The sequence below is a fragment of the Peromyscus maniculatus genome, chromosome 14, assembly GCF_049852395.1.
Source record: "Peromyscus maniculatus bairdii isolate BWxNUB_F1_BW_parent chromosome 14, HU_Pman_BW_mat_3.1, whole genome shotgun sequence".
Taxonomy (NCBI): domain Eukaryota; kingdom Metazoa; phylum Chordata; class Mammalia; order Rodentia; family Cricetidae; genus Peromyscus; species Peromyscus maniculatus.
Window position 1 is genome coordinate 58,511,448 of NC_134865.1, and position 22,325 is coordinate 58,533,772.

General features: G+C 45.9%; 1 protein-coding gene across 43 annotated transcripts in view; it reads left to right on the forward strand.

Annotated features, from left to right (window-relative positions):
- The window catches only part of Ttll5 (tubulin tyrosine ligase like 5), a 249,942-nt gene that overhangs the window by 207,641 nt on the left and 19,976 nt on the right, over positions 1–22,325 (forward strand). For 21 of the 43 annotated variants that reach the window (XM_042260944.2, XM_042260946.2, XM_042260951.2 and 18 more), the window contains 2 exons: positions 8,430–8,512; positions 12,723–12,845. The exons of 10 other annotated variants lie outside the window; for them this stretch is intronic. In XM_042260944.2, coding sequence (XP_042116878.2) covers positions 8,430–8,512; positions 12,723–12,844 — 205 coding nt within the window. In that variant the 3' untranslated portion in view covers position 12,845. Of the gene's footprint in view, positions 1–8,429; positions 8,513–12,722; positions 12,846–13,893; positions 14,949–22,325 lie in introns of those variants that run through there. 12 more of the 43 variants (XM_042260947.2, XM_076551103.1, XM_016008594.3 and 9 more) reach the window with 3 other exon arrangements.

The window sequence follows — 22,325 nt, forward strand, 5'->3', positions numbered from 1 at the left end:
TGATACAAAAAAGAAACGCTCTTCACAAACCTGGAGTAGGAAGTATGCTTACAAAGGCTCAAAAAAAAAAAAAAAAAGTATTAGAAGAAAGGGAAATTCACCCTAAAACAATGCCTCCCCCAAGGAGAAATAATTGTCATTATTGTAAGCACATTAGATTAAAGCAGTAGCACATGGAGCTTTGAACAATGTAATTAACAAATCAATAGAGAAATAGCTTGTCCCCAGTGGAATAGGGTTGTGTTGTTGTTGTTTTGGGTTTTTGTTGTTGTTTTGAGACAGGGTTTCTCTGTAGCTTTGGCGCCTTTCACTCTGTAGATCAGGTTGGCCTCGAACTCACAGAGATCCACCTGGCTCTATCTCTGAGTGCTGGGATTAAAGGCGTGCGCCACCACTGAACAGTTTTTAAGGCTTGAACATTTCAGTTCTCAAAAAGAAAAAATATATATATTATCTAACCACTTTATAGTGAAATGACAAAATGCCCAAATGATTTGAAATTTTTTAAGCATGATTTTAAATAACTTGTATCAAAGTCATATTGAAGACTATTCTGAAAATAAGAATTGTACACACCAAAAGTTGTATTTGAAATGTAGTCAGAGATATACCCAAAGGTAAATTCATAATTGACCTCATTTTCTTTTTAAAATACAGAAAGATTAAAAAAAGGATGAGCTGAGTTGTAGGCCTGCTGGCTTGTCTTCATGCAGTCTTACCTGCTGTCCTGCGCTCAGCTCCTCCACTAAATCTACCCCCCACCTTCCTGCTGGTTTCATTTTGTTTGTGTTGGCGTGTGAGAGAGAGTGTGGGCACGTGTGTACCACACCTTGTGGAAGTCAAGAGAACATCTGGCTGTGACTTGTCACCTTGCGCTCTGTTGAGGCGGTGTCTGGATTCTGTGGCTGTGCTGATGCTCCAGGCTGGTTGGCCTGGACGCCTCTTTGATTGTTCTGTCTTCACTCTTGTCTGGACTGTAGAGTGAGGCTTGGGACTGTCGGTGCATGCCATCACATCCAGCTCTTTCCATGGCTTCCAGGAAACAACTGGATCAAACTCAGGGGGATGGGCTTCTGCGACAATGATGAGGTTTTCTTTAAGCACATATATGTACTTAACATTAAAATTTCAAAATATATAAATCAAAGGTAATAGCTTACAAAGAGAAATTCCCAAACTGTCAATCATAATGGGTGGTTTATTTACAATATGTGTCTTTAATTGTGCATCTAAACTATTTTCTTTGATAGTTCTATTATTTTCACACACATACTCCTATTTCATCTCCCCAACCTGAAGCTCTTCCTTATTGAAATTTACCCCTATCATAACTCAAACAAAATAACACCAATTTGAATGATTAAAGTGCAGAATTAGCAGTTTGCTTTAAATGGGTAACTTTCAATCTTTATGACTACCACACATAATAAAAATACATTTAATATGCAAGCCAAGAAAAATAACCATGTGCATTTGTGAAATAAAATGTCATAAGTATTTTCCTGTTATTATATTTATTTATTTATGTTTATTCTTATTTATGTGGATGTGGATGTGTTCATGGGAGCCAGCAGAGGGTGTTCGATTCCCTGGAGCTGAAGTTGCTGGTGGTTGTAAACTACCTAACATGGGTGCTGGGAACTGAATTCAAGTCCTCTTTAAGAACAGTGCATGCTCGTAATGGCTGACCCATCTCTCCAGCCCCATCTTATTTTCAGTGCTGATTGTGAGCCCCTAAATTGATTTCACAACTTACATCTGAGTCACAACTCAGCCTCTTAAAAATTTTAATAGTTATGCCTGCTCCTAACCAAACATACATGTTTTAGGTAAATTTGAATGTTCGCAAAACTTCAGCAATACTGTGCCACAAAGTATCAGTCTCAAACAGTTTATATTCTTTAATCATAATGAACTTGTTAGAAATGTAATCTAAAAGATGGCTTTTGGGTCTTTAAAGTCTATTTGGTGGTATTTTTAAGTATGCCTATTACTCAGTGAAATATAAAACTCTATCTTCACACTAAAGGGCTGTGGGCGTGCTGTCCATCAAACCTGTGTACTGGAGGACAGATCTGCTTCCAGGCTGTTTTTGGTGTTCCTGCTGAGATCAAACTTAGCACCTCGTGCATGCCAGGCAGGCACCCTCCCCCGAGCCACACTCCTACACCTAAAAACGTTTATTGTAAATATATTTATTAAGACAAGGAAAAGAAGGCTCGAGAGATGGCTGGGAGGTTAAGAGCTCTGCTGTCCTAGGACACACCAGTTCAGCTCCAGCTCCCCACCTGGAGGCTCACAGCCGCCTGTAGCTCCACCTCCAGGCCAGCGATGCCTCCTCTGGTTCCGAAGGCACTCAGGTGTGTGTGTATTCATGCATGTGTGCTCACATGCACACAGACACAAACTTTAAATCTTTTTTTAAAGGCAAGTGATAGAAAATAAATGAGTTAATTGTATAACGTGAAAAGCTATAAAAAGACAGTTGTGGAAACTAATTTAAAAAAAAGAAAAGAAAAACAGAAACCACCTGGAACCAACTGAAGGAATGTTGGGAAGAAGTTAGAAGATAGGTAGTCTGTGAGTGAGTACTTACTAAGAAAAATCAAAGTACATGTTCCATTTGGGGAGCATTCTTTTCTTTAGCCTGCCTTGTAGTCTACGGTTTCTTCTCACCTTTAGGAGTTGGTTATCACTGTTTGGGGCTGGGTATTGTTTTTTCAATAATCTCTGAATTATATATTATGTACACATGTGTGTGGGTACCCATGAAGGCCAGAAGAGGGCGTAAGATCTTCTAGAGCTGGAGTTATAAGTAGTTGTGAGTCACCCAGCTTGAGGGCTCGGAATGGAACTCGGGTCCTCTGCAAAAGCAACAGGTGCTCCTAACTGCTGAGCCATCTCTCCTACCCCCCCCCACCAGCATTTTGTAAGAATGATTGAATTTGGGGTGCTTTCAGGACCTTCCCAAATGCACCCAAGCCTCTGTCACACAGTCCTGTGATAGTCAGCATCTCAGGCTCTGGCTTTGGGTACAGTCTGAGCATTTTCCTCCAGTCGATCCTTCCATCTTGTCCTGGCTAGTTTATTGTCACCTTGACACAACTAAAGAGTTATTTGGGAAGAGGGACTCTCAGAAAATGCCTCCCTAAGGTTTGCCTGTTAACAAACGTGTAGTGTGTTTTATTGGTTATTGATTGATGTAGTGTGCTCTGCCCATTATCAGTGATGCCATCCCTGGGCAGGTGGTCCTGGTGTGTAGAAGAAAGCAAGCTGAGCAAGCCAGGAGGAGCAAGCATTCCTCCATGACCTCTGCTTCAGTTCTTGCTTCTAGCTTCCTGCTCTGACTTCCTTCGTGATGGACTGTGATGTGGAACTGTACATTGAAACAGGAATAGAAATCCCAAGATACTTCTAAAGAAAGGTCGCCTCGGATACGGTGGTATGAGTCCAAGTGAACTGTTATTCTAAAGCATTGGACTAGGGTACCAGTATCCAGGAGTTAGAGATAAAGAACAGCTTGGAAAGAAGCTGAAGCGTCCAGGACTGAGCTGTAATCAGTCTGGTGAGGTGATCAAGAAAACAGACCCTGAAGGAAAGCCTAGCACTTCAGCAGAGGTTACATGAAATGAAATAATGGGCAAAAGCAAGAGCAGAGGAAACACAGGTCCACCAAAAAAGGACATCAGATGCCTCGATTGCTATCCAAATGGATAGCAGGGCAATACTCACCATGCTCCTCAAGACCTGAGCCGAGGCACGTACAGGCTGCCTGCATGGAGTGGTCGTGCTGCCCCTGGAAGTTCCGGGCAACCCTTTGATTGGCTTAAGTTCCCCAGGTAGAGGCTTTCTTCTAGTCCTACCAGAAGAAATCTTCCCAAGTGATGATCACAGACAGTATTTCTCTTACAGGGATATTATTTGTAATTCATTATTGAACTTCTTGGTGACCTGCTCCTTTAGAACAGTGGTTCTCAACCTGTGGGTTGCAACCCTTATGGGGGAAAAAATGACCCTTTCACCTTAGGGTAACCTAAGACCATCAGAAAACACAGACATTTACATTACAAGTCATGACACTAGTAAAATCACAGTTATGACGCAATAATGAAAATAGTTGTATGGTTGGTGGTCACAACATGAGGAACTGTATTAAAGGGTCGCAGCATTAGGAAGGGTGAGAACCACTGCTTTAGAAGAAGAATGCCTGTTCTTTCTTAGACTTCAGAAAAGGTAGAAATGGAAGAGGAGTAGACAGAGGGGCAAGTGACTCCCAAGCCAGGCTACAAAGTGTGCATTTGATATTTCAGGACCCCCTGTAGGTGGTAGCTGTGGGCAAGTTCCAAAGGAAACACTGCCTAAATGAAAACACGTGCTATCCTTCGGGAAGGGTTTGAGACAGTGGTGATAAGGGCAGCAGTGATAATGTGGGTGTCTGTTTAGTGTGACATCTGCTCCTGAGCTGTGATGTCCTTGACCTTCTCCGTCTTCATCGTCAGCAGCCCATGGTCCTGTCACACTGCTGCCCAAGAACAGAAACTGCCTTGAAGACAGCCAGAGAGGGCTGCAGAGTAGAGTCCTGGGATGCATGAGACCGTGGATTCCATCTGCACTGGACGGGGGAGAAGAGAAGGAAAAAGACAAAGCACTGCTGTCCCGGCTTCATTTCTGTTGCTGTAGTTAAAAACACCAACCAGAAATGACTTAGGGGGTCACAGGAGTTATTTCAGGTTCCAACTCCACATCACAGACCATCACTGAGGGAAATCAAGGCAGGCCTGCTTCCTATCCCACCCTGCATTACCTTTTACCAAGTGTTTGAATGTAATTGGCCCCGATAAGCCCATATGAAGTGGCACTGTTAGGAGGTGTGGCTTCGCTGGAGTGGGTGTGGCCTTGTTGGAGGAAGTGTGTCACTGTGGGGGCGGGCTTGGAGGTCTCACATATGCTCAAGCCAAGCCCAGTGTCTCAGACCACTTCTGTTGCCTGCGTGTCAAGATGTAGGACTCTCAGCTGCTCCACCAGCACCATGTCTGCCTACATGCCACCATGTTCCACCATGATGATAATGGACTGAACCTCTGAAACTGTAAGCCACCCCAATTAAATGTTTTTCCTTTATAAGAGTTGCCATGGCCATGGTGTCTCTTCACAGCATAGAAACCCTAACTAAGACAGAAGTTGGTACTGGGTGTGGAGTATTGCTGTGATAGGCCTGACCGTGCTCTTGTTTGAAGAAAAATGGACCTTGAGACTGGATTAGAAAAGCAGTGGAACACTTTAATTGCTGCTTCATGGGCCATTCTAGTAGGAACATGGAAGACAATGGTGTGATTTGAACTGTAGGGGCCTGGCTCAAGAGGTTTCAGAAGAGAAGAATGTTAGTATGTTGGCCTAGAGATCATTCTTGTGATATTTTGGTGAAGAATGTGGCTGCTTTTTGCCCTTGTCCAAACAGTCTGTCTGAGGCTAAATTGAAGAGTTTTGGATTAATTCCACTGTCAGCCTAGTATAGACTCTGTCATGTGGTTATTAGTGTTAACTCAAGATTTATAATGAAAAGGAGCACCAGGAAGTGGAATGGAGCTAAGTCCCGTGTTCACGGCGATAAAAAGATTAAGAAATGGAATAAAGGGAGTGGTGACCTCAGGACAAGATCCCACCCAGCTAAATTTCCAACTTGTGAAAAGGAATTAAAGAAAAGCTTAAAGCGTGGTGTGGTGGTACACACCTTCTTAATCCCAGTACTCAGAAGGCAGAGGCTGGCAGACCTGAGTGTGAGAGCAGCCTGGTCTACAGATCCAGTTTCAGGACAGCCAAGCTTAGGCAGTGAAAGACACCATCTGCAAGTAAAAGTTGGTGAAGACGTAATGGAACCAGGGGGCCGGCCATGCTCCAGGCCCAGTGAGCAGCAGAACTTGGTAACTACCCCTGCAATGCATTTACTCCTAGGAGAGCAGCAAAGAATCATTTGGGGGCAAGTGCAAAAGAACACAACCACCCTGGCTGGCCATGTTCAGAGTGGGCTGCCCAGAAGTTGTGATGTAGTTTCCTAAGGAAATGATGTTAGCACAACACAAACATGTTTACTCATAGTGTGCCCAAAACAGTCATGACAGACATAAACCATTTTGGATACTAGTGTTTCCATGGAAAATTTCACTCAGATTTTTCCCCTTAAATTGCTGTGGACACATTTCTCCATCAAAGAGGAGTACTCTTTGATCCCTGTTGGTGACACCATAGACTCATGAGTCCAATTCCCAGGCTGTATAGACGGACGATGGGAGGGTGAATGGAATTGAACTCAGGGCCTTGGAGACCTTGGAAGAGGAACAGAATAAAGTCTTTTAAAGGGGAAAGAGAGTCGGGGAGTTCCAGAGAGGCTAAAAGAAGGTTAAGAGATTTGAGGGGCCCAGAACTCACTGGATCTAAGCCTCCAGGATCTCCTCACTGTTTCTTCTAGGGACACAGTGAGTTTGCGTCTCCCTTTTTACTGTTCATGTACGGACTTTAATGAAACTGGGTTCAACCCCATGCTGCTCCCTACCCAACTGATCTTAAAGCAAGCACATTAGCTTTAATGTCTGTTTGTTTCTGTAAAGGAAATGGCTGTGCTAACCCTCACCCACCCCCCAGTACTTCTTTCTCAACTGGAATTACACTCTCTCCTCATCTGGTCCCCAAAGGTTCCCAGGTAAAATGGCAATTTGGGGCAATTCCACGGAGTGTGTCTGATGGTCAAAGGGGTTTATTTTGAGTTAACTTAACAAGCAAAGGGGAGTTGGTCGTGGGATCCAGGAAAGGTGAGGCGCGGTCCCACACAGTTCTCTGGAGAATTCTGCCTTGGTCCGCAGTACCAGCATCCAGGATCACGAGGTAGTCAAGAGAACGAGCATGTGCGCATTTCAGTTCTTAAAGGGAGGGGGAGCGGGGGGGGGGGAGTACCTAGCAGTTACCGCCTGCCTCCTGGGGGTGGTGCTTCAGGGGCAAAGCAGAGACAACCACCCCTACAGTGTAAGCCTGCTTCTGGCTCAGAACTACTGACCAAATTTATTTCTTCATAAAACTGTCTTTCCTCCTCTCCACTCTGAGCCAACACCTATTTCTTAGACTGTCATGACAACTGAAATGGGATTTCCTCGGGGAGGTCACCCTTGCCCTTGCCCTCCACTGGGGAACTCAGGCTCCCTGCTCCCTCTCCAGTCAATTCTGCTGGCTTCTTTTATGCGTCTTCTGTGTTTACCCTCACGTCTGCTGTACCACCCATCATGAGACACAGCACGTGCTGAGTGTTTTTTATGTGAACCAGTGAGTTAGGATAGCCACGTTGGGCAGGGCTTCCAAGGACTGTGGGGTAAATACTCAACAGTCCAAAACCAAAGAAATGAGCAAACAATATAGCCGTAGTCTCCCAGCTAGAACTTTTATAAACCAACTAAAATCAAGGCAGATGGACCCAGTAAGCAAACGTGTTTGTAGGCACAGTGGGTCAAAATTCTTCCAAAACTAGGTGTTAAAGATCTGCTATAAGCAAAATGCCTCAAGTGGACCAGGCTGTTAATAGTTTCTGTCTTCACGGAGCTTTTGTTAGTCACGATGACAAGTAGGATGATGCATCCATCTACATGAACTGGTAATTATAACTTTGAAACTTATAATTTTGATGAATGCAATGAAAAGTTCCACAGGTGTAAGAGCCTTTAACAGGGAGATTTGATGTGATCAACATGCCAGAATAGAGTTTCTGAGACTTGCCGGAAACCTGTGTACCAAGAACCATCATGCTCCGCCTCCTCCACAGCTGGCCTGAGGGGAGGTGCCGTAGAGTGGTGCCTCAGCCCAATAGGGGGCATTTTGCACCTGGTAATTCTTGGGGAGCCTGTCTGTGTGCTGCAGAATGAACCCTTAAGTAGCATTCCTGGTCTTGACTTGCGAGGCAACCCATTGTATGATAGCCGCCGATGTCTTAGCCTTGTTCCAGGTCTAAGGCCAGAGAAGGATGCTGGTGACCACATCTGTCCTCCTCCCTTCCCCAACTAAGAGCCATTGCTCTGCATGAAATGTGCTCTTTAAAAAACATCATTTATCCAAGTCAGAACGGCGAACTAAGTATGCACTCGCTAAATAACTATGTATTGAGCAGTGAGACACCACAGGGAGAAGAGAACCATGCAGTTGGGAGTAGATAAAAGGTCACAGATCTGTAATATTCGGGGAGACGGATGTATCTGTCGGTGAAAGAAGTCATCTGTGGAAACAGGACATTTTAACAGAGGCTCAAACGAGGCAGGGGGGGTGTGCGTTACGCCATAAGGAGAAACACCAAGACCAAGGAGGAGGCCATTGGAGGGCCGTCTGTCCTTGGCCTCGCCTTTCCGTCAGCGCCTTTGTGTCTGCAGGCCTCACCAGGCTCCTTTGTGTTTCAGAGGGTTCTCCGCAGAAGGGCAGCTGAACGGACTTCAGAACAGCCTTAGCCCTGCAGCCTTTATGCCCATCGCCAGCTCCACAGGTCAGTGGCCTGCTCTTCTCTGGGGGGGGCAGCAAGGAAGGTGGCATCTGGCACTTCTCTCCTTTGCCTCCTCTGTCAAGAGCGTCAGCTCAGAGGGACAAATGTCCAGGCCTTGAAAGCATTGGCAGATCGGTATTTTGATGATATTTTTCCTTTAGAATAATACGACAGCCTGGGATAGGTGGGGTTTGTTTTGTTTCGTTTCATTTCGGAACCGATGGGGTAAATGCAACCTCCTTGTCTAGTAGACTACTCTGAGTTTCAATGTCCACTCCCTGTGTTTGACTGGCACCTCACTAGTCACTTAGTATTTCTCCATGGTGGATCTCTCGGCCCTCACAACAGCTTCATGAGCTCCATCTCCTACCTCCCCTGACACGAGGAAACTAAGACTCAGCATATTAGCTGTACATGCATCCATAGTCAGGTGTGTGGACTTGGATGTGAGTCTCATTGTGTTGCTGCCAAAGGTCTGTCTGTGGACAGGGCCCGTAACCTCTCACTGTAAGGGCATGTGTGCAGGTGAGGGAGCAGCCAGCCAGGGGAGTTTGGGGTTTTTTTGTTTTGTTTTGTTTTGGTTTTTTTTGCGTAATAATTCATAAGCACACACTAATCAGAAAACTGAAAGAAGGTAACTTTGACTCAAGTCAACAAACACTGACTACTGAGCACATACTCTGGAGTAGCATTTGGCCCCTGAGTTCCACACAGTACAGGACAAACAGAATGGTCTCCACTCTGGGGTGCTGAAAAACTCAAGGAGATGGAAGGGGCATGAGGAGTGGCTACAGGAGATTCTGTGGCTGATTCTGTACTGGGGTCATGGGGAATGACAACAGACAACATTGACTAGGCCTTCACTGTATGTCACTTCACTGTGTGCTGAGTGCTTTGTAGCAAGCCCAGTGTCAAGGGTACACATATAAGAACTGAGAGCCCCTGTCTTATTTACGTGTAGAGGAGTCAACAGGTTGTGAATGAAGTACATCTGAAGTGTCCTGGAGTGCTTACAATGAATGCAAAGACCTGTGCCATGCACACACACGTACTTTTTCTGCAAACTAATTTGTTAGTATGGCTGGGGAAAGAGTGTGTGCAAAAGATGGCGAGAGAAAAGTGGTGGAGTGTCAGGGCCAGTCGTAAGCCGTGGAGGGAACTTGTCATCATCCGGACAGCTGCAAGAAGCCCCGGAGGAGTTCGGGAAGAGGACAGGGGATGTGATAAGGAGCGACAGTGCCCCTGAAAGTCGTAGCAGATGCTTGACTGCATCGTGAGGACAGTTACACATATCTCACTGCTTTGTTTTGAGGATTAAATGAAGCAGTATGTACAGAAGGACTCTTCCTACATCCGGGTTATTGGGCCATATTAACATTCTAATAAGAGCATAAAATCAGTTCTCCTGCACAGCATCGGAGCCTGAATTCAGGAGATATTTGATGGCCTGTGCTTGTGACCCTCCCCATGAAGACTAGAGCATGGTGGTGGTTGCTGTTTCATGCTGGGCACTTGACCACACCACACCAGTGACCTCACGTGTGCTGGGTGCTCTGCCACCGAGAACACCCCAGCTCTCAGAGCACAGCAGCTCTGGTTAAGGAGGTAAAACTTGGGCCTGGAACTGTGATGGAGAGAAGTGATGACTGAGAATCGTGGGCAGGTTTGAAGTCACTCTGGGTCACGGCACTTAGAGCCTTTCCCTCATGCTTTAAGCTGGAGACGTTTGCAGGACTCAGGAGCCTCGACTACCTCCCGTGCATTCCTAATTGAACCATATGGAGTTGAACTCTGTGTGCTCTCTAGTTGAAGGAATTAGAACTGTGAAGGATCAACTGGGTCATGATTGCAGCAGCTTGGTGGCCACTAATGACATCAGTTAGACCTTGTCAAAGTCATACTGTATTTGTGTTGGCATAAAGGACAGATCAAGCAGTTATATTTGCCATCAACTGTTGTTGTTTTTGTTCTTTTGGGGGACCTACCACCCAGCTCCCAAATAAATCACACATGGAGGCTTACTCTTACTTATGAATGCCCGGCCTTAGCTTGGCTTGTTTCTTGCCAGCTTTCCTTGACTTAAATTATCCCATCTATCTTTTGCCTGGGGCTTTTCCTTTTCTCTGACTTCTGTATCTCACTCTTACTCTGTGGCTTGCTGTGTAGCTGGGTGGCTGGCCCCTGGAGTCCTCCTCCTCCTCTGGCTCCTAGGTCCCTCCTCCCAGTTTTCTCCTTCTATTTATTCTCTCTGCCTGCCAGCCCTGCCTGTCCTTTCTCCTGCCTCACTGTAGGCCGTTCAGCTCTTTATTGGACCATCAGGTGTTTTAGACAGGCACAGTAACACAGCTTCACAGAGTTAAACAAAAGTAACACACCTTAAAATAATATTCTACAACAATCAACCATTTCCCTGCTTCCCCCTTGAGGTAACAGCCAGATGATTATTCCTGCCATCATTCCTGTTCACTCACCAGATATTTAGTGCTTTGTCACCCTGTGACTCGAGGCCTCTACATGTCGTTGGATTTATTGTCTGTGACTCCCGTGATGCTAACGAAATGCTGGAGTACAGGAACCCGTCAGGGCTGACACTTGGTGAATTCCCAGCCCACGTGGCATTGGTAACGGCCCTGCATGGCAGTGTTTCAGCAAGGCAGCTCGTGATTTCCACAGCAGTGAGATTTCAAAGCTGTTCTAGAGTCTCAAGGGGTGTTCTGTGCTAAGGGGACAGGGCTGCCACCAGCCGCAGTTTCCTTTAAGCCCAGAAGAAGGGGGTGGGGAGCGGAGGAGGGGGACAGAAAAAGAGCACGACAGTGCCGTATTACTCTCCTCAGCTGTCCTCCAAATACCTTTAGCCCCTGCCTTGTACAGTAACAGGCCCATAAATATAGCTCATGTCTGTTTCCTGCCCTTTAACCCTTCGCTTTCATCTGGCTGGCTCCACTTTAAGATGTGTGACTTTGCAGGTAGCTCTGAGCTGTAAAACAGCCCAGTCCTTTACTTCTGGTGGTGGGCTCATTGCATTCTTTCTGTTATGCACATTCAGTAAAAAAAAAAAAAAAAAAAAAAAAAAAAAAAAAAAAAAAAAAAAAAAGAAAGCACCTCTGCTAGCAGAGGACCTGGAAGGAAGGCTGCCTGAACGTTAGGGTCCTTAACGTCCCTACCTCAGGCCTTACATCCCAAGTTTGCAGTGAAAAGAAGGGGCAGAGTCAGCAGACTTGGAAACTGGAGAAGGAAGCTGGAGCGAGGGCCCTTGGCCCGAAGCCAAACACATTGGCTCCCCTTTGCAACCTTGGCGCTCCTTCTTGAGCTCTGGAGTGCTAATGGTGAACTAAAGCAGCAAAGAAGGCAGATTAGACACTGTGGGGATCTGCAGCAGTACCTACTGCCCCGGCCCAGCCCACTCCTTACCTTCTGTAACGCACCCTACCTGGAAGACAGCCTCTTGCCTCACACCCGTATTCTTAAGCTCCTGTTAGTCTGTAGTTGTGGATGGGACCTTGCTCTCTTGAAAATCAATGATGGATGGCATTTCTAGAAGAAAGCAGCAAAGTCCTGTTAAATGCTTATTGTCTCCAACCCTGGTAAAATGTGCAGTGGCTCCATGACCTCCTCATGGGGACATCACAGAAACGCCTCAGTGTGACAGTGCCCGTCCACTCCCCTGGTGTCTTGAGACAAGAGAAATGAACTTACTTTAATGTAAAGTAAATCCAGAGGGGCTTACACCCTCAGGACCTGGAAATCATTTTAACTTCCAAGTGACTTGTTTGCCTGGCAGCTGCCGGTAGGGATGACCTGTTTCCATTATCAGATTCTTCATCCTACGCTATGGAGTTAGTAGAGCTCCTCCGGGGTCTGGACATAGGGAAGAATAAGAAGAGCAGCGCTCCCGGGGTGATGGCCCTACTGTCTGATGGCCTCTTCTTTTCCTTCCATTTCCCCCTTGTTGGGGCTTTAACTTCTACACCCATTACTAAAACTCCCTGAGAATTCTTCTGTGCAGGGATGAAGGGTAAGATTTCGAGGTGATGCCTACTCCTGTGCTGTTGGGAAGCAGAAGAGAGAGAAAGAGTTGGGTTTGGCAGGAGGCGGGGTGGCAACATCTGAGAACAATGGTTCTCTTAGCCTAGTTTGGGATTTTACCTCTTGTCCTTTGGGCCAAGATCAAATACAGTGTTAAGTGGGGATTTTTTTTTCTTCGTTTTTCCAGGATCTTTGGAAGCTCCCCAGGTTATTTTCGCCAGATCCAAACCCTTACCCACACAGTCTGGAGCCTTTGCTACAGTTATAGGACAGAGAAAATCAAAGTCGGTGAAGTCAGGGACAATTTAAGGTAATAGTAAGAATAAGAGCGTGTTTTTGTCGTTATCACTTTCTGACTTCCTGCCACAGCCAGGGACTCAGTAGCTATGAAGAAAGCAATGCAGTTCAGGGTCTGGGGACACAGCTCACTGGTACAGCACATGCTTAGCATGCACGAAGCCCTGGGTCAGATCCCCAGTACCAACAAAGAACCAAAGGCAGTCCAGTCGGGACTTTATGAAAACAGCACCAAAGACCACTTCAAATCTGGGTCAGAGTTAAGCTGTGCTTAGCTGGCTTCTGTACTGCACTGGCCCCCCCAGAAGGTGGCACTGTGGCAGTAAGAACTTTCCCTGCTGGTATTAGAAGTTTTTGTTAAAAATGCAGGGTCTTTGAGACCAGTCACAAGCTTTAAAGCCGTAACCAAGGTTCACAGGTAAAGTATAACGGGATATGGGAAAGGCGACACTGTTAAGACCCAATCACGATGGGCTCAACAGAGAACAGGTATTCATTATCAGGAAGGCTTTTAGACTAGAGGGAGGTAGTTCGTGGACTTTGAGATAATGAGGTGGAAAGGGAACAAAAATATTTTGTAAAGGCTTTGGTGACGTTCATAATTGTGGCGGTTACAAGTTTTAAATAAGCACACACCCGTTAATTAGCAGCAAAACAAGCTCGACCCCCTCCTGCACCACCTGTGGTAACCTGTGCAATTAAGGAGCTGCCAGACTTGGTCTTGTGAATCCGTGTCCTCACCTCACTAATGCTCCTCGGGGTTGTGTTCCAGCTGTAGCCTTCAGAACTCACCAGAAAATTCTCTGAAACCCCAAGACTGTAATTATTCCTTTCTTCTTTGCTCATTCCCACATACTCAGCATTAATGGCACACCTCCTATGAGCTTACTATTCTCCTTTCCTCTGGGGGAATATTTATAAACTTCTTTGAGAAGCATTATTCATTAAAATACCCCAGCAGAGCAAAGGAGAAAGAGAAGTTGTTTACCCACCACAGGCTTCATTTACATTGGATCAGAAAGCTTCAAATATCTTTCCCAACCCATTTAAACTCTCTCCAGAACGGAATGAGGAGAGAGACAGGAACACCAAATCCATGACTTGGTCATCTACCAAAACGTACCGGAGAAACCGAAAACACCCAGAATTGTAGTGCTGCTCAGCCAATTGCACTTTCCCCCAACACAAAGCAGCCAATCCCATGGTGAACAGCGTGTAAAGTATAGAAAACTTGAGCGTGGAGATCAAGATGTCCTTCGGTAGACTGGCATCCAGGAGGGTGAATGTGACAGCCAGCTCCAAACCAAACTGACGGCCTGCCAGGGAGTACTGGCGTCTCTGTTTCCAGGTCTGTGAGGCTTGGACCTGCCATCGCGTACCGCTTTCCTCAAGCCTGGTGTCCCCATGGTCCTCTCTGATCAGTGCTCACCCATGTAGGCTTGTCAACAGAGCAGCTTTGAGAAGGTTCATCTCCTCACCTGGAATTCTGTACAAACACGGTCCTGCTAAACTTGAGCTCACCGTCTCTGGAGACAGCATGCCAAGGGTGCATGGACGTGGGCCCAGAGTCAGTCACGGTCTCAGAAACCAGCCTCCTGTGAGCAGTATGGCTCCAGCGAAGCATCGCCAAGCAGGCCCGCCAGCCTGTGTCTGCAGAAATTCTTAATTCAGTTCATCTTGCCCATCTGCAGCGGGTCCTTCCTTGAACAGAGAAGTAGTTTACATGGTGAGGAGGCAGAAGAGTCTCAGAGGCCACAGCCCATTCCAGCAGCGATCTGTGAAACGGTGGTGAGCGAGGTCTCTGTACCCACAGTTCCTGCTGAGTGGCCTCGGCGGCTGTGACAGTCCCAGAAGCCTTCCTTATGTGGGTTGGAGAGGCAGACGCGCTGGACTGAAAGACCTATCTTTGCAAAACATGTTGTACAATGCTGAGGAAATTCCTGGTGTCCTCTTCAAGGTAACTGTGCTGAGGCATCAGAGAGGAACGCACATCTAAGACCCCCTCTGTCCTGCCCTAGGCGAGTGTTACCTGCAGACAGAGATATTGCAGTATTTGTTACCTTAGCTCCTGTCTGTTTTACCAGTAGACTATAAATATATACATTGTGTTAACTGTATTTTCTGTGTTCTCAGTGTTCTGATATTTGGGGTCCCTACAGACTAGGAAAGTGTCTGCCTCCATCAGGGCTGTTCACCCCAAGTTGCCCCAGAACAAACAAGCCTTTTCTAATCAACCAGTCCCAACAACTCTCTTTATCAAGCTCTCCCACCCCAGTCCAGAGTGTTCCCCCTGCCCAGTCATTCCTGAACCGGATCCCAAGCATCTAATGAACCCCTCCCGAGTTCCAAGGCCCACTGGAAATTATTCAGAAGAGAGAAAGCAGCCTGTGTCCTTGACAGGTCTTCTCTTTGCCCAGGACACCAGTGATTGCTCTCGCTCCTGTCTGCCTCCTGGCCAGCACTGGTTAGTTTTCTGACCAGTGATTGTAATGTACACTGTTAGGCGCCTCTCTAGGAAGTATAATCTGTTCCTCCTCCCGAGCCTTCCCCCCACCCTCCTGAGGCTGCACTGGCTTCTCATACTATATCCAGCATGCCCATTCTTAGAGCAAACACCAGGAGTAAAAAGTTCATTCATTTGCAGCATCAGGAATCAACAAAAAGTCTTAATTCTGCTCCTATCACGCAGCTCCAAGCTGCTGTCGTCTCACTGTGTGATAGGCCTCATCACACAGTGGTACTTCAGCAGCATGGTTTGCTAGCCAGATCTGGCTGCAGGCTACACAAAAGGATGCAGGCTGTACATGGCTGACTGGCCTGGCTGACCGGAGTGAAACTCCATGCATCCCTGTCCTGAGGCCTCTTTTGTTGCAGTTACTCTTTCTCCATTGGGAAACACAACTCAAGGATCGCTGAGCCCCACCTGGTTGGAAGTCGGAGAGGGGGCAGCATGGTTCTCAGTTTGGGGAAGACGGGAGGGTACTTCTACGGACTCACCCAAAGGGGGTTAGTCTGCTTGAAAGAAAGCCAAGAAACTCTTTTTCTGAAGTGGATTAAGAAATAAGCTACTGGGAAAGATAACATCTGAAAATTGATACTGTCTCTTGCGGAGCTGGCCAAATCCCAAGAGAAGAGTGATGCTTCTTCAACTGTTAACAATTACTACCTTGTTGTGGAGACAAGGGAGGCCCAGTGGCCTCGTCTCCGACGGTATTACTGAAGCACACACTGCTCTTGGAAAAAATGCCTGGCACCCTGGATCCTTAGACTTTGTGTACCCATCATTACATTTTGTAGCAAGGTTTTGTGGCCCTGGGTAACCTCTGTTCAGTCTGAGTGGCAGAAGATTCAGTTCCTTCTTGTAGCCCTGAACTGGGCAGGTAACCAGTGTAAAGCTGCCTTCCCTGTGAGTCTCTCCACAGGTCACTACTCCCTGTTAGCAGTCCAGCCCCCAGTCACACAGCAGTGAACCCACACATCTGGCTACCAGTCTTAATGGGATGCTTGTTACAGCCGCATACCTTTCCCATCCTTGTGTCCTTAGGACATAATTGTTCCTAAAAGGTCTACAGAAAGAAAATGGCATGTTAAGCCATGCCTGTCTTGGAAAAAGCAAGCTTTGCTCATGGAATATTTACAACTGTGCTTACTTCATCTGCAGAGTTGGAACTGGGTTCCAGGGGGCGTAGGTATTTAACTGCAGGGCTTGGGGAACGACGAGGTAGATTACCCTGTTGACAGGATTGCTGTTGATGTTTATCCGTTAGTCTTTCAACTTAGGTTGTAAAGAAAAGACTCGGGTCCCCCCAGTCCTCAGAGTGGAAAGCATCACTAGTTAGACTGAAACAGCCATCGCCTAGACGTCTGTTCTCAACTCCTGAGCATGGGTATCCCACTCACCTGCACAGCTATCCAGGGCTCTCTGCTCTTAACCTAATCCAGGTAATCCGTTACCTGATGCCAGAGAGGAGCAGCGTGAATGGGTGAAGTGTCCCTTTAGCTGCATCAGTAAGACATAACCTATGACCCCAGCACAAAATGGGGATGTGAGTGGGAACGCCAGCCTGGTTCTGGGGTGATGGGAAAAGTCAGCTGGTTGTAAGTCACCGCAATGCTTTGATGGATTAGTCTCTCGTTAGTGAGTAGAAGGTTTGCTTTTCTGTATTTCTGCACTGAAATATTTGAGGTTTTATATCCCCCCCCACACACACACACCTATTGACTTGTAATTGGCCATGGACCTTCAAATAGATGACAAGCCCAAATGTAGATATTTTGAAATTTGGTAAGTTTTTTTGTTTTGTTTTGTTTTTTGTAGTAGAACTATATTTTTTTTTTAGTATTGGATGATGAACCATTTCATGGTTTTAAGTAGATGTCATAATATGAAATTTTCAAAACTGCTGCTCGTAGAAGATTCTCCTCTGGCCTTTTCTATCTGTTCACCTTCTTTCTGTTGTGCGTGTCTGACAATACCTACCCCTTCTTTATGCGGAGGATCTGACTTGTCTTGGTAGGCTTCTGGTCACTGAGAAGGGAGACACCACAAGATCTAAGGAGTAGTTCAGCGGGTAAAACACTTCCTGTGCCAGCATGAGGACCTGAGTTCTAGACCCAGAACCCATGGAAAGCCAGGCATGGTAGTGTATGTCTGTAATGCCAGTGCTTCCACAGCAAGAGGGAGCTGGAAACAGAGCACTTCCGGAAGCTCGGAGAGCTAGCAATCCTGCTATGTGCGTCAGCCCACAACCAAGAGAATCTTTCTCAAGCAAGATGGAATGCTTGTACTCAAACACATGAATACACACACATCCTACAAACACACACCATACACACCCAAAAGGAGAGAAGCCCCCTCTGTGGAGTGCACCTCTGTGAAGGGAAGTTGCTGTATATAAACATGGAGAAGAGAATAGTCTTCTTAGGAGCCAGGCTCATGAAAACTGGCCGCCTGACTGAAGAGTGAAGCAGGACTCTGTTAGCCTGTTCTCTGACCGGTCATATGTCAGCTCTTCAGACACACACATCTGCTGTTACCAGATCCTCTGCATAAAGAAAGGGTAAATATGTTCACATGTAGACTGGTAAGAAGGGGTGAATATGTGCACATGTAGACAGAGGTAAGAAGGGTGAATATGTGCACATGTAGACAGGTAAGAAGGATGAATATGTGCACATGTAGACAGCGGTAAGAAGGGTGAGCATGTGCACATGTAGACAGGTAAGAAGGATGAATATGTGCACATGTAGACAGGTAAGAAGGGTGAATATGTGCACATGTAGACAGGTAAGAAGGATGAATATGTGCACATATAGACAGCGGTAAGAAGGGTGAATATGTATGTGCACATGTAGACAGTGGTAAGAAGGGTGAGCATGTACTAAGTAAAGGCTGAGGAGAGTCTTATTTCCAAGAACAGCTTTCTGAACATTCTGAGTTATTATATCTGATTAAAAGCTATCGATGGTCATACCCAGTACAGTTTGCAGGATAACAGCACTGAGCGACTCATTGCTCCACCTGACACTGTGCACCGTTTTTGCATCCGTGCTTCAGAGACACGATCAGAACCCTTCATTCATTCTCATTCATTCATTCATCAGCAGATGCCCACTGGGGCTGCTGCCTCCCAGTCATATGCCAGCCTGTGCTAGTGTAGCGTACGTACAGGAGTCGAAGTTGCCACATACATGCTGACAGCTTGTTTCTGGTGAGATCATAACTCAGCAGGTACAACATAAACTCCGCCACTTGCATAAAGTCTCAAAATACAATGCAAAAGATTAATAAAACAAAGGCGTGAAATATGAAGGGAAACTCAATTTTTAAGGATTTTAAATCGGAGGTCAAATAAGCTATAGTTGATGTAAAATTTGGTCCTGAGTGTCGTGTTGGCCAGAACAAAAAGGAAATGTGATATAAGTTGGAGTTTTCATTACCTGAAAGGGGGTGCTCAGTACATGAGGCCCTGGGTTTGACTCCCCAGCAGTATAAAAAATAAAAATAAAAACCCTGTGAGGGGACCAAGCTTTTCCTATTTTTTCCTGTTCTTACTCCACAGTTATTTGGCACGCTTTATGCAGAGTTCACTGAATGAAGTAATGGGACTCTCAGCCAGCTAGCCCAGAAATGTGTTTCATTGGGCAACTTCCTGACACGACGTACGTGCAGGAGAAAAACCTTACGGTGCGTGTCAGTAACGATGGCACCGTGACAGGACAAAGCCAGTAGTGAATCTTTGCAGTCCCATAATCCAGGGGTGGGGTAATGACTGTCTGGAGGACTGCGCGGATTGCACGTGTCTTAGACATCCTAAATATAGCTTCTCTTTGGACTAGTTGTGCACTTAGGCGGGGGCTCAGGTACCTGGTCTCTCCTCTCCCTGCCCCCACGTGGTTGGGAAGCAGGGGACAGAAGTACTCTCTCTACGTAATGTGGCCTTGTGTTCTCCGGTCCTATAGTCACAGTTTCTGCTGTTTTGATACTGTGTCCTCCTTTTGCCTCAGTCTCTCTCCCTGTCTGGTTTGTGCCCAGCCCTGTCCTGTTCCCACCCCGATCTGACTCGGCTCCAGCAGAGTTCTGATTGCCATGTGCACACTCAGACTTCATGGATTATTTGACTGCTTTTCTAGTCTCCAGAAGGAGGAAATTGGGTCCAGTCTGGAGACCCAGCATAGTATCCAGAACACAGCGGGAGTTTAAGAAACTCTGCTGAGGACATGAATGGGAGAATGTCACATCTCTCCCTTAGTTTATTTTGCTAATATTTGTATTCTTGTGTATGTTTGCAAACCCTCCCCCACCCCGAGGAACCCGGTTAAAATTTTCTTCCTCCAGGAAGCCAGACTCTGAATTCGCATTTATCTTGTCGGTTTCCAGCCCCTCAAGACGTAACAGTTTATATCATCAGCTTGAACAGGTCTATAGATTTTGTCCTCTCTTACCACTGCTTGGTTCTTGGGCAGATTGTCTTTTCAGTAAGTCCATAACTGAAGGTAGAATTAGACTCGTGTTCCTTGAATCTCTGGCAATACCCAGAATGCTCCAATGCCTTGATATATGAGATCTAAAATAAATAATACATACTTACATACATAAATTTGCTTTTGGAAAGTAAATTCTATTTTTCTGGCTTGAAGTAAAATGAAAAAGCTCAAGAGACAAAATCTAATAGAAAATTCATAAACAACATGTTGTATTATTAAACAGACGTCAGGATTAGATGCCCCATCTCTTGTAACACTATGAAACTATTTCCTATAAAATAACCACTGATCACTTTGCTGCTCTAGATAATGACCTCTGACCTGTATTCCAGACCCCACCATGAACCTGCCTGTGCCAGCACTGTCTCCTCATGAGACCCTTCTACTGCAGGCCACACACACCAGGGACCTCCCTGTCAGGAGCCAAGTCAGATCTCAGAAAGTTTGAGATGCATTATCCTTTGAATTGTTTTTCTTTCCTACACCCCTTGAGCCCTTTCAAGTTTCATCACTAAGATGAGGTGTTTTTGTTTTTTAATTTTGAACTTGCCGTGAATTCCTCGGGTGTCTCTCAAACTGTATACTATATACGCTGGGGGCAGCGCTCTCCTCTCAGAGCTGTGGCTAGCATCAACATCGTGTGAAATGTATTAGCAAGGTTCTCGACCATTAGTTCTCAACCTTCCTAATGCTGCCGTCCTTTAGTACAGCTCCTCATGTGGTGGTGACCCCCAGCCATAAAATTTGTTTTCCTTGCTACTTCATTACTGTAATTTTGCTACTGTTATGAATCATAATGTAAATATTTTTGGAGACAGAGGTTTGTCAAAGGGGTGGCAACCCACAGATTGAAAACTATTGTTCTAGAGCAGTACACTTTATATTCCTGTGTTTGTAGTGGTCTCGGAACAGAACCAAAGTTCTCTTGGCCTTTACCTTTTCCACATTTACTTAAATTCAGTCCTGTATGGCGCTATGACTATCACTATTAATAACCGTGTCTAAGTTCTTAAGTGGTGGTGGTGCACATCTTTAATCCCAGCACTTGGGAGGCAGAGGCAGGCGGATCTCGGTGAGTTCGAGGCCATCCTGGTTTACAGAGTGAGTTCCAGGACAGCCAGGGATACACAGAGAAACCCTGTCTCAAAAAACAAAAACAAACAAAAGAATTAAGAATTGTAAGATGGAAATGGTATGATTCTGGTTAAGCCAGTAGGACTCTGTTACTTCCCAGTTGGCAACTTGGTACATCAGTTAACTTCTTGGAGCCTTGGGTTCCTCCTCAATATGATAAACATAAAAAATTCATCTTCAGGCATGGTGTGTAGGTTGAAAGATTACCTGAAGAGCTAGGAGATTCACCCCCTTTAAAAATGGGCAAAGAACGTTTCTCCAAAGGAGAGAATATAAATGGCCAGTACCCTAGGTGAAATACTCCTCCTCCTCACTTACCACAGGGTACAAGTCAAACCCACAGGACTCCGTCACACCCATCAACCGGGCTGCCATTACCTAACCCAGCATGGTGGCCACCAAGGACTAGAGAAGAAAGTGGAGAGTTAGTGCTTAAGGGACACAGGTTAAGTTTCACAAAATGAAGTTGGGATGCTTACATAACAGTGCTCTTTGTGAGGCTGAAGTATGATTTGGATTGTCAACATAATAACATTTCATATGTTACATAATAATATGTCATACATAATAACATGTATGTTTTATATAATCTGTTAAAATTTTCAAAGTGAGTACGGACTGTGTGTAATGTTCCCAATGCTGCAGAAATGGATGTGATTACTATCTCACTTTTGTATCTGAGAAAAACACAGGGAAACAAAGGAAGTTAGGTAGCTTGCCTGAGCCACGTAGACATTGGTGGCCCTGAAATTCAGACCCAGTCAGCTCTAATCCAGATCCTGCCATCTGAGCACTGGTCCCCTAAAGTGGCTTAGTTTTATCAACTTCCTTTCCTAGTAGAGCTGCTGCTCAGTGTAGCCTGGGTCTCCCTGCAGAATCTGGCTTACATCCAAAAGGCTCACCCCAGGATCCCTGGCAGTGTGCAAACGTATATGGGTCAGGCCCTCTTGCTGTAATCTGACTTTAAAAAAAAATGACATGAGTGATTATTTTGCCACAGGCATCAGAAGAAGGCACTGAGCCAGGAGGTGATAGTGGTGTACGCCTTTAATCTCAGCACTTGGGAAGCAGAGGCAGGCGGATCTCTGTAAGTTTGAGACCAGCCTGGTCTACAGAGCTAGTTCTAGGACAGCCAAGGCTACACAGAGAAGCCCTGCCTCAAAAAAAACAGGGGGTTGGCAGGGAGGCATTGGATGCCCTGGAACTGGAGTTGCGGATGGTTGTGAGCCACTGTGTAGGTGCTGGGAATTGAACTCCGATCCTCTGCATGAGCAGCCAGTGCTCCTAACTGTTGAGGCATCTCTAATCCAGCCTTTTAACCACCCCTTGTTTGGATGGAGCCTGACTTTAAAAGTCTTAGAAGAGAAGGTTT